Source organism: Pan troglodytes, chromosome 19 (genome assembly GCF_028858775.2).
Source record: "Pan troglodytes isolate AG18354 chromosome 19, NHGRI_mPanTro3-v2.0_pri, whole genome shotgun sequence".
Taxonomy (NCBI): domain Eukaryota; kingdom Metazoa; phylum Chordata; class Mammalia; order Primates; family Hominidae; genus Pan; species Pan troglodytes.
Window position 1 is genome coordinate 29556922 of NC_072417.2, and position 11016 is coordinate 29567937.

General features: G+C 53.3%; 1 protein-coding gene across 4 annotated transcripts in view; it reads left to right on the forward strand.

Annotated features, from left to right (window-relative positions):
- Nucleotides 1–5716, forward strand: part of SRCIN1 (SRC kinase signaling inhibitor 1) — a 77051-nt gene extending 71335 nt beyond the window's left edge. For all 4 annotated transcript variants that reach the window (XM_016931896.4, XM_016931898.4, XM_016931902.4 and 1 more), the window contains one exon: nucleotides 2321–5716. In XM_016931896.4, the coding sequence (XP_016787385.1) occupies nucleotides 2321–2455 (135 nt within the window). In that variant the 3' untranslated portion in view covers nucleotides 2456–5716. The remainder of the gene's footprint in view (nucleotides 1–2320) is intronic.
- The last annotated feature ends 5300 nt before the right edge of the window (nucleotides 5717–11016 follow it).

An 11016-nucleotide genomic window follows, 5' to 3' on the forward strand; every position in this document is an offset into this window, starting at 1 on the left:
CTAGAGCAGAGGAGAGGCAGAACTGAGCCCAAGGTAAGTGACACAGTGGTCAGACAGCCTCTGGTTCCCGTTGGATGAGTTTGTCTCCAGGCCCAGGTACTGGGGGCACAGAGAGGGCAGGGGCCATGCCTGACACATGCTGAGGACTGCGTGAATCTGACGACCCTGTGGCTGGGCCCTGGACCCCCTAGAACTCCCTTGAGTAATGGATGAGCAGAGGAGAGGGGTTAGAAAACCCAAACAGGGCCAGGCGCGGTGGTTCACGCCTGTAATCCCAACACTTTGGGAGGCCGAGGTGGGCAGATCACCTGAGGTGGGGAGTTCGAGACCGACCTGACCAACGTGGAGAAACCTCGTCTTACTAAAAACACAAAATTAGCCGGGCGTGGTGGCGCATGCCTGTAATTCCAGCTACTCGGGAGGCTGAGGCAGGAGAATCACTTGAACCCGGGAGGCGGAGGTTGCCGTGAGCCAAGATTGCGCCATTGTACTCCAGCCTGGACAACAAGAGCAAAAGTCCATCTCAAAAAAAAAAAAAAAGAAAGAAAAAGAAAACCCAAATGGGGAACTTTCGCTTTAACTTAAATAAATAAATAACAAAACAAACAAACAAAAAAACAGGGCCTCATTCTGTCACCCAGGCTGGAGTGCAGTGGTGCAGTCATGGCTCACTGCCACTTCCACCTCCTGAGCTCAGGCCATTCTCCCACCTCAGCCTCCAGAGAAGCTGGAACCACAGGCACACACCATCACACTCAGCTATTAAAAAAAAATTTTTTTTTTAGTAGAGACGAGGTCTTGCCATGTTACCCAGGCTGGTCTTGACTTCCTGGGCTCAAGCAATCCTCCTGCCTCAGCCTCCTGAAGTGCTGGGATTACAGGTGTGAGCCACCACACCCGGCCCTTGTTTTGATTCTCATAAAAGGGAAATGTAGATGGCAAACTACACTGTGGTGAGCAAAACCCAGGTGAATCGTGGAACCAACCATCTGTGCACCTGTAAAGGAGAAATGGTGATTGCAGCCAGCGCTGGTTCTTCACTGTGAGCTGGGCAGGCTGCTGGAGACAGGGCTTGCTTTAGACTCTAGCTTCTCCGCTGCAAGGCATCTGAGAAAACTCCGTAGCAGCAGGGTGATAGTAGAGGGAAGTGAACGACCCTGCCCAGACCTAACCTCAGGGTGGTCTCTGGTGACTCGCCACAGCGCCCTGTCTTATCTTTTGGATCTTTTTTTTAAATCTGGGTGATTCAGTTCTCACACTAGTAGCTAAGCAAGGCCAGGAGGGACAGTGAATACAATTACAAGGAGAAACCTGGGTCTGTGTAGCCTTAATCCAGTGGATCTCAAAGGTAAGTGTGCAGCAGAGGCACCTGGGGCACCTGCTTAAAATGCACATTCATGAGCCCACACAAGAGATGGATTCTGGAGGGGAGCCCAGGAATCTGCATTCACGATGCATGCCACAGGGTGGCCCCTGGAGGTGATGAGGTAATGCACGTAGCTCTCAAACCGCACTTTGGAGACCGCAGCTGCAGAGGAAAAGCCTCCAGGACCGGTGGAGTTGCGGGAGTCCACCGAAGGTGGGAGGAGGATGAGGGGTCAGTTCTGACCACTAGAACTGACCAGTGAGGGCAGGACAAGTCATGAGGGAGTAGCCTCCTGTTACCAACTGGGGCGACAAGTGCTTGCAGGGCATGCAGTGGGGCCTCCTGCACTGGGCGGGAGGCTGGTGCGGCAGCGCCTTCTTCTCAGATTTCCAGGTGGTGGTGGTGGTGGTGGTGGACGGGGTCTTTGAAGTGTTTATTCCCCCCTGGGAGGATAAGCCCCCTCCTCTGTTGTCACCAGGATGAAGCTGGAAGGGGCTCTGGCTGTACAGCGGGCCATTTGGGACTGGGAGCCTTTCCCCACCCTGACCCCCGTCCCCCGCAGGGCTGGTGCCCCTGTCCCAGCTAATGTTTCACTTCTTCTTCCTCCCCTCCCCTGCCCTCCCCCACCCCCACCTCCCCGTCTGCCCATCCTGGGCGCGGCCTCTTCTGTGCTTCTCTGGTCACTCTGCTTCTCTCTCTGCTCTCAGTAACTATGGGCCTGCCCTCTGACCACCCAGGCCCTTTGTCCAACCTCGTGCCCCCTCCCCCCCCTTTTCTGCCCCCACCCCTCACCATTCAAGGGACCCCTCTCTCCAGATGCCCCTCTGGCTTCTTCCTTTTGCAGTTAATTTCCTTGGATTTGTGGAGGTTTTCCACTTTTAAAACTTCAGCTGGGGGCCAGCATGGAGGCGCTCCCTTCCGCTCTCTGACCCCTGACCCCTGTTTTTGTTCCAGGCCACTAAACCATCTAAAGAGATGAGCGGGTCGAATGAGACCTCGAGCCCAGTCTCAGAAAAGCCCTCGGCTTCCAGAACCTCTATCCCTGTATTGACTTCCTTTGGGGCAAGGAATTCTTCCATCTCCTTCTAGAAGCCCCTCACCCCGCTGCCCCGCCTGTCCGCCTCCCTCACTCCTGCCATTTCTCCCCTCTCTTCCTTCATCTCCACCCCACCCCACTCTACTCTCCAGACGCCCTGAGGGGTGTGCCCTGAAGAGGAGTGTGCGGCCCTCCTCAGCTCCCTCTACCCATCATCTGTTGGTGTTTTTGGTTTTTTTTTTTTTTTTTTAACAATTAACTTTTAATTATCTTTTTTTAAACCGTAAAACTAAAAACCAAACACACCACCTTCCTTGATCCCAGCTGGCCTCTCGCTGGCCGCATCTGTCACGTCTCTCCCTCTTCTCTTTCACCACTCTTTCCCCCAGTCCATCCTGAAGCTCCTGCACCCCCTTCCCGCCTTCCCCTCACTTCCCAAGAATACTCCAAACAAACTCTGAACCACGGAGACTTGGAGCAGTGGGAGACCCCTCTCCCGTTTCTCGATACCTTCCTGGAGGAACGCGGGGACATCGGACCAACCCATACATCAAGCCAGAGAGCGGGGCTTAGGGAGACTGGCCTTGGAGACGCCCCACTCCCTGTCTAAGCTCGGACAAGACTGTGACTTCCTCTGTGGCTGCTCTGCCTCCTCCCACTCACACCCCAGTGGGCCTGGAGTAGAGACGGACAGGCTGGAGACGAGGCCGGAGTTTGAGAGGCCTCAGGGTGGGTGTGAGGCCGTGGAGTCTGTATCCCTGGGGAGGCGCTGGCCTCCTGGGCCTTGCCGTCCAGTGGGGAGTGGAGGGCAGAGGCCCTTTGGTCTGCTGGCTGTGGAGGGTGGGTTGCACGGACAGCCGGATATCGGGGACACTGCCTTGGGAGAGGGCGGCCCGGACGGGTATTTGGTACTTTTAGTTTCCTGATTTAGCACTTTAAATGGCATTAACTTATTGAATGGGGGTGGGGTGGGCAAGAGTGAGGGGCCTAGAAAACCAGGTTTTGTGGCTTGCAGTTGGGGGAAGGGTCTGGTTTGAGGGAAATGGGAGGGTCGAGAGGGGCTTGACGGGGAGCACTGAAGACACCTGGGACCCGCAGGTGGGGTGACTTGAACTTCAGTCATCCTCTTGGCGATTTGAGGGTTTTCCCAGGAAAGGATGAGACGTAGTTTTTCAATGGGGCTCTGGTGACCCTGGTGAGATGTCTGAAGGTCCCCGAGGCCTGACCATCCAGCCAGTGCCCCTGGCCTGTGGACGCCCTGCCTGCCCTGCAGAGGCGGTTGGCAGTGCCGCCTGGCTTTTGGCCGGGTCTTGGGGAGGCAGAGAGAGGCCAATTTTGGTTCTCACTCCTGGCCCCCCAGAGGGCACAGTGAGGAGCCAGTAGGGAGAGGATAGGAGAAGAGGAGGAGCGGGGTCCCCGGCAGCAGGATTCCCACTTGGAGCACAAAGTGAAGTAAGCACAGGGGAGGAGGACTAGAATCAGTCCCCCATAGCAAGCACAGAAAGGAGGAGCTGCACAGAAGGCAGAGCCCCCCAGACCCTGGGGCCTGGCTGGGGAAGGTCCGCACCTGGGGAGAGCTGGGAGCTGTTGAAGGTTTGCGGGGGAGGGGAAATGGGTTGTGTTTCTTCATTTCTTTTTTTGTTTTTGCCTTTGTTGGTTCATCCTTGTTTTCTAGCTTTGGATCATTTTTGTACCAAGGCGAGCAAGCCTTTTTGAAAAATAACAAAAGAGGGAAAAAAAAAATCCCTCCTGGAAAAAAAAAACCCTGGAAAATAGAAAAAAAAAAAAGACCTCATAAATGATGCAATTACTTTTAATTGCAGGCAACTCTTTACATTTAAGTGAAGTGTCTTAACATTTTATATTGTTTTAAAAATATATTTACATATTATATATATAATATACGTAATATAAATATATATAAATATTTAAAAAAGAAAAAAAAAAGAAAACCACGGCACTCTCCCTGGCCACTGTTTTGGCGGGGGAGGGGGGCTGGGGGGCGGGCACATCGGCCTGGCTTCTGTGGTCCCAGTGAAATGGTCTGGTTTGATTTGGCTGTACAGAGACCCCCTGACTTGGGAGGGGAGGGGGGAGTGGTGCCCCCTCCTCCCTCCACTCCATTACTCTCTGCTTGCTACTTCGCTTGCCCCCAGCTCCCACCCTCAGCCCTGTGACTGGAATGTGTGCCCCACCGTCATTGTCCTGAGTTGAATGTCCCTTTGTGGGGGAGGTGGGGGGGCAGTGTCCATCCACGAAGGGGCAGAAGGAGGGAGCCACGTGCCCCGCCCCACCCGCTCGGGTGAAGCCCAGTGGGATTTGCATCTTTCTTTCTCTTTGGTTCCTGCACATTTATGGGCTGGGAGGCATCCGTGTGGAATTGCGTGCAGCCTGTGTGTGTGCTGGCACAAGCCCATGCACTATGTGTGCAGACGCATGGGGCCTGCACCCACAGGCATGGCCGAGCACATGGGTGGGGGAAGGCGTGGGCACATAGGTGCATGTAACCTGTTTGGGCATTGGCACGTGCCTACCTGCATGTTAGCGTGAGAGGAGCTTTGTGTGTGAGAACATGTGTAATGTGTGTGCAGACATGCCGAGCGCCAGAGACTTGTGTGTGGGCCACGTACATGTGGATAGAGACGCATACATGGAGGTGCATGTAATCTGTGTCTCCGAGTGTGTGTGTGCACGTATGTGTGCTGGTGCAGACCCAAGTGTGTGGGTGTGCCTCTGTGTGCGTGTGTTCCATCATCCCTGCACCACTGGCTCCAGATCCCTTCCTGAGCCCCCGTCCCCGCTGGCCCTCTCACAGCCTGCAGCACATCAGTGCCCCCAGCTGCATGCGCCTCGCTGCTCTGTCCATCAGTGTGTGCTTGACCAAGAGAAAACTAAGACGTCTCGGGGGACCCCTGTACCTGGTCCTCTCAGCCCCCGCCCACTGTGCTGTGTTACTCGCATGGGGGATTTCCTGCCCCTTCCACAATATGCTGTTTCCCCAGGAGCCTCAGGCCTGAGGCTCTGAGTGGGGTCCCCAGGGGGCCCCCCGGGGTGAGCCCCGGCTCCACACCCTGCCCCATCCACCCTGTAGGGCCCATGTTGGTGTAGCGGTGATGGCTTCTGTGGATATTCTGTGACCTCTGTCGGTGTAACTTGACAATTTCTAAATGGAAAAGGGTTGCTGTGTTTTCTCTGTCTCTCTTTTTTAATGTCCTTTTTTCTTCTCCCCCCCCTCCCTGCTCTCTTTCCTTTTCAGTTTTTCTAGCCAAGTGTTTGGGGCTTTAATAAAACTTGTTTCTTTTTCCTCTCCTGGATCTCCTTCCTATAGGCTGATGTCTCATTATTTCTCTGCTTCACCCTGGAGGATCTGGAAGGTGCTGGGATGGGTGGGGTGGCAGGTGGGGAATCCCTGGCAGCCACTGGCCTTCAGCTGGCAGAGCATGAAGGGGAGGACAGAACAGGGCCCCTGGGATTAGCCAGGTGGGGTGGTGTACACCGGTAATCCCAGCTACTCGGGTGGCTGAGGCATGAGAATCGCTTGAACCCAGGAGGTGGAGGTTGTAGTGAGCCAAGATCGCACCACTGCGCTCCAGCCTGGATGACAGAGCGAGAACCTGTCTCAAAAAACAAAAACAAAACAAAAAAAAACAGTTCTCAGCTTGGCATTCCAGGAGGTGTCCTGCCTAACCCTCACAACCATCGGTGAGGTAGCTACCGGCACTACCTACTCAGGCAAGTGACAAAACTCAGAGATGTTGGGCATCTTACCCAGAGTCATACAACTGGTAGGTTGTAGACAAACCAGTAAGTTTGAATCCAGCTCTGCCTGACACCAAAGCCCACGGTTACCCTAAAACCAAGCAGGGCTGATGATCTCCAGTAGTCCCCTGAATTGGGTCTCAGCCTCCTGCCCTTTGAGTGAGATGACCCTTGGTGGGGGTCCACCCATCTTTTCTTTCTTTTCTTTTTTTTAGACGGGGTCTCCCTCTGTCACCCAGGCTGGAGTGCATGCATGATTACAGCTCACTATAGCCTCAACTTCCCTGGGCTCAGGTAATTGTCCCATCTCAGCCTCCCAAGTAGCTGGGACTACAGGTGCCTGCCACCACACCTGGCTACATTTTTTTGTATTTTTTGTAGAGATGAGGTTTCGCCATGTTGCCCAGGCTGGTCTCGAACTCCTGAGCTCAAGTGATCTGCCCACCTCGGCCTTCCAAAGTGCTGGGATTACAGGCGTGAACCACCGAGCCCGGCCACACCCATCTTTTCTAGATGCAGCAGCTTTCAAACCCGTAAAGTGGTAACAATACAAAATGCATTTGACACCTCTATGCTTTAGGTATGTACACACATATGCACAAACAGCCACAGCAAAGCAGCACCTGCTACACAGAGCACCATGGTGTATGCCACGGGTCCTGATTGGGTTTTACGGGCTTTCCCGGAATTCTGAAGGCTGTGCCACTGTTCCAGCATGTTCTAAGAGTCCCCGAGGCAGCCTTCCAGCTGTTCTGCGTGGCTGAGGGCTGGCATGTTACCGAATCTCTTCTCCCCCCTCAGCATCACTTCACTTCCACCCCTGAAGGTAGTGACCGTGTCCTGGAGCCACAATCTTCCAGTCATCACAGGGGCCCCAGTTGCGCTTTCTTCTCCTAAAGACCTCTTTGGAGACAGAGGGCAGCAACCTGCCTACTGTCTGCAGGGAATGCCCCTCCATGAGTCACCCACCCACCAAAGCCCAGCAACCCTTGAGACTCACAGAAAGCCAGTCCCCAGCCTGCCCGTAGCCCATCCTTATGTCCTTTTTAGAATGTCGGCAGATCTTGCCTTCTCTCTGCCATCCTATTCCCCAAAAACTGGGAGAGGAGCCAAAAAACCCCCTCTCCCAGAATCACTGCACTCGTGACAGTTCAAGATCAAGTAACAAACGGAACCATCCGCTGCACGCCTGGAAGGAGGCAGGCACTCATTCACCCGCCAGATGCCTATCCAGGATGCACTCCCTGTGAGGCGCTGCTCGTCCACTCCTTGGGGCTGGGGCTCTGTCTGGCGGGGGAGCTGCCAGGACAGCCAGCAGACAGAACACAGACACCCGAGCTCAACCAAGGCAGGTGCTGGGAGAACACAGGAAAGAGGCCAGTGGCAGGTGTGGCGGGGAGTAGCAGGGTCGGTCACATTTGAGAGGAGACCTTGTGGGTGGGTGAGGAGTGGGCTTTGGGGGCGCTGGTGGCTGAGGGTCCCAGGCACAAGGCCCTGGGTGGGACATAACCAGTGGGTTCTGGAAAATGAAGGAAATCCAAGAAGAGTGAGGAGGGGAAAGTGCAGCTTGGTGGGTAGAAGCCCCCTCATGTGAGGCCTTATGGGCTGTGGTAAGGAAGGTGCCATGGAAAACAATAGGAGGGTTTAAAGTAAGAAAGTGTCATGAACTGACATGTTGTTTCAGAAGTTGTCTCAGAGTGGGCTGGACGTGGTGGCTCACGCCTGTAATCCCAGCACTTAGGGAGGCCGAGGCGGGCAGATTGCAAGGTCAGGAGTTCGAGACCAGCCTGGCCAACATGGTGAAACCCGGTCTCTACTAAAAATAGAAAAATTAGCTGGGTGTGGTGGCAGGCACCTGTAATCCCAGCTACTGGGGAGGCTGAGGCAGGAGAATCACTTGAACCCGGGAGGCAGAGGTTGCAGTGAGCCAAGATCATGGCATTGCACTCCAGCCTGGGCGACAAGAATGAGACTCTGTCTCAAAAAAAAAAAAAAGTTAATCAGAGTGGCATGCACCTGCGGTTCCAGCTACTGGGGAGACTGAGGTGGGAGGATTGCTTGAGGCCAGGAGTTTGAAGTTTCAGTGAGCTATGATGGCATCACTGCACTCCAGTGTGGGTGACCGAGGGACACCCTGTCTCAAATACAATACTGCCTACTGTCTGCAGGGAATGCCCCTCCATGAGTCACCCACCCACCAAAGCCCAGCAACCCTTGAGATTACAGAAAGCCAGTCCCCAGCCCTGTCTCAAAAATGAAAAATAGGCCTGGCGCGGTGGCTCACGCCTGTAATCCCAGCACTTTGGGAGGCAGAAGCGGGCAGATCACGAGGTCAGGAGATCGAGACCATCCTGGCTAATACAGTGAAACCCTGTCTCTACTGAAAATACAAAAAAATTAGCCGGGTGTGGTGGTGGGCGCCTGTAGTTCCAGCTACTCGGGAGTCTGAGGCAGGAGAATGGCATGAACCCGGGAGGCGGAGCTTGCAGTGAGCCGAGATCGCGCCACTGCACTCCAGCCTGGGTGACAGAGTGAGACTCCGTCTCAAAAGAAAAAAAAAAAAGAAAAACCAGAACTTATCCCTCCCAATAGCCATGCTTTATTAATGTTTTATAATACTAATTGCTACCATTTATGGAGAGTCCGTTAATCTTCTAACAACCCAGACAATAGATATTATTACCTCTGTGCTATCAGTGGGGAAGGTTGACTCTGGCCAAGATTTGAGCGCGATCTGACTGCCTTCAGAGCTCAGGTTCCTGATGGAGAGGAGGCAGGCGCTACTTGACGTGTAGTGGTCGGGGAAGCCCTCGGCTTCTCTCCTTCACTGTCTGCACATCCTCTCTTGGCCCCCCTGGGCATTTTCTGACTGTTTGATCATTGAGTGGCTTAAGTGGTCCCTGAGCTCAGAGTGACAGAGCACGATCCACAGGATGGGGGCCTGGGGCTAGTGGCACCTGTGCCCCTTAACTGAGAACAGGCTTCTTCGAAGCTCACTGGTGCTGACTGGCTGATACCACTCATAATGGCACACCTGGCAGGGGGATCCCTCCATCCCCTCCCCTTTGTCATCGCTCCAGAAATCTTCACTCAAAATCTCAGCCTGTGTTTTAGTTCAGGGTGACAATCATGCTGCCTCTCCATGTCCATACTAGAAGGGCAGGGAAAAATCTCTATTCCTTTCACCTAAGCCCTCATAGATTTGGAATTTTCCCAAAGAAATGTTTCCTGCCGGGCGCGGTGGCTCACGCCTGCAATCCCAGCACTTTGGGAGGCCGAGGCAGGTGGATCACGAGGTCAGGGGTTCGAGACCAGCCTGACCAACATGGTGAAACCCCGTCTCTACTAAAAATACAAAAATTAGCTGGGCGTGGTGGCGGGCGCCTGTAATCCCAGCTACTCAGGAGGCTGAGGCAGGAGAATTGCTTGAACCCGGGAGGCGGAGGTTGCAGTGAGCCGAGATTGCGCCACTGCACTCCAGCCTGGGTGACAGAGCAAGACTCTGTCTAAAAAAAAGAAAAAAAAATGTTTCCTATGAAATATATCAAACCCCACTGGAAGCCAGGCACAGTGGCTCATGCCTGTAATCCCAGCACTTTGGGAGGCCAAGGCGGGCGGATCACGAGGTCAAGAGATCGAGACCATCCTGGCCAACATGGTGAAACCCTGTCTCTACTACAAATACAAAAAATTAGCTGGGTGTGGTGGCGCATGCCTGTAGTACCAGCTACTCGGGAGGCTGAGGCAGGAGAATCGCTTGAAACTGGAAGGCGGAGGTTGCAGTGAGCTGAGATCGCGCCACTGCACTCCAGTCTGGGCAACAAAAACAAAACTCCATCTCAAAAAAAAAAAAAAAACCCCACTGGATAGGCAGAGCAAGTTTTACTGTATTTTATTTATCCTATTTTATTTTTTTGAGACAAGGTCTTGCTCTGTCACCCACACTGGAGTGCAGTGGCGCCATCATAACACACTGCAACCTCAAACTCCTGGGCACAAGGGATCCTCTGGCCTCAGCCTCCTGAGTAGCTGGGACTACAGGTGCAAGTCACAACCCCTGGCTAATTTTTCAATTTTTGCAGAGACAGAGTTACCAAGGCTTATTTTGAACTGCTAGACTCAAGTGATCCTCCTGCCTTAGTCTCCCAGAGTGTTGGGATTACAGGCGTGAGCCAGCAAGCCTGGCCTAGAGCAAGTTTTAGAGTACAGTTTGTTATTGTTTGTATGGCTGCTTTTTTTTTCTTTTCTTTTCTTTTCTTTTTTTTTTTTTTTTTTTACAGAGTCTCACTCTGTTGCCCAGGCTGGAGTGCAGTGGCACAATCTCAGCTCACTGCAACCTCCGCCTCCTGGATTCAAGCGATTTTCCCGCCTTAGCCTCCTGAGTAACTGGGACTAGAGGCACGTACCACCACACCCAGCTAATTTTTGTATTTTTAGTAGAGACGAGGTTTCACCATGTGGGCCAGGCTGGTCTTGAACTCCTGACCTCAAGTGATTTGCCCAACTCAGCCTCCCAAAGTGCTGGGATTACAGGCACGAGCTACCACGACCGACCTGTTATGGCTTTTTTAAATTATTTATTTATTTATTTATTTATTTATTTATTTATTTGTTCAAGACAGGGTCTTGTTCTGTCACCAGGGTTAGAATGCAGTAGTACTATCTCGGCTCACTGCAGCCTCGACCTCCTGGATTCAAGCAGACCTCCCACTTCAGCCTCCGGAGTAGCTAGGACTACAGGTATGTGCAACCATGCCTGGTCAATTTTAGTTTTTTGTACAGCCAAGGTCTCAGTATATTGCCCAGGCTGGTCTCAAACTACTGGGCTCAAGTGATCCTCCCACTTCCACCTTCC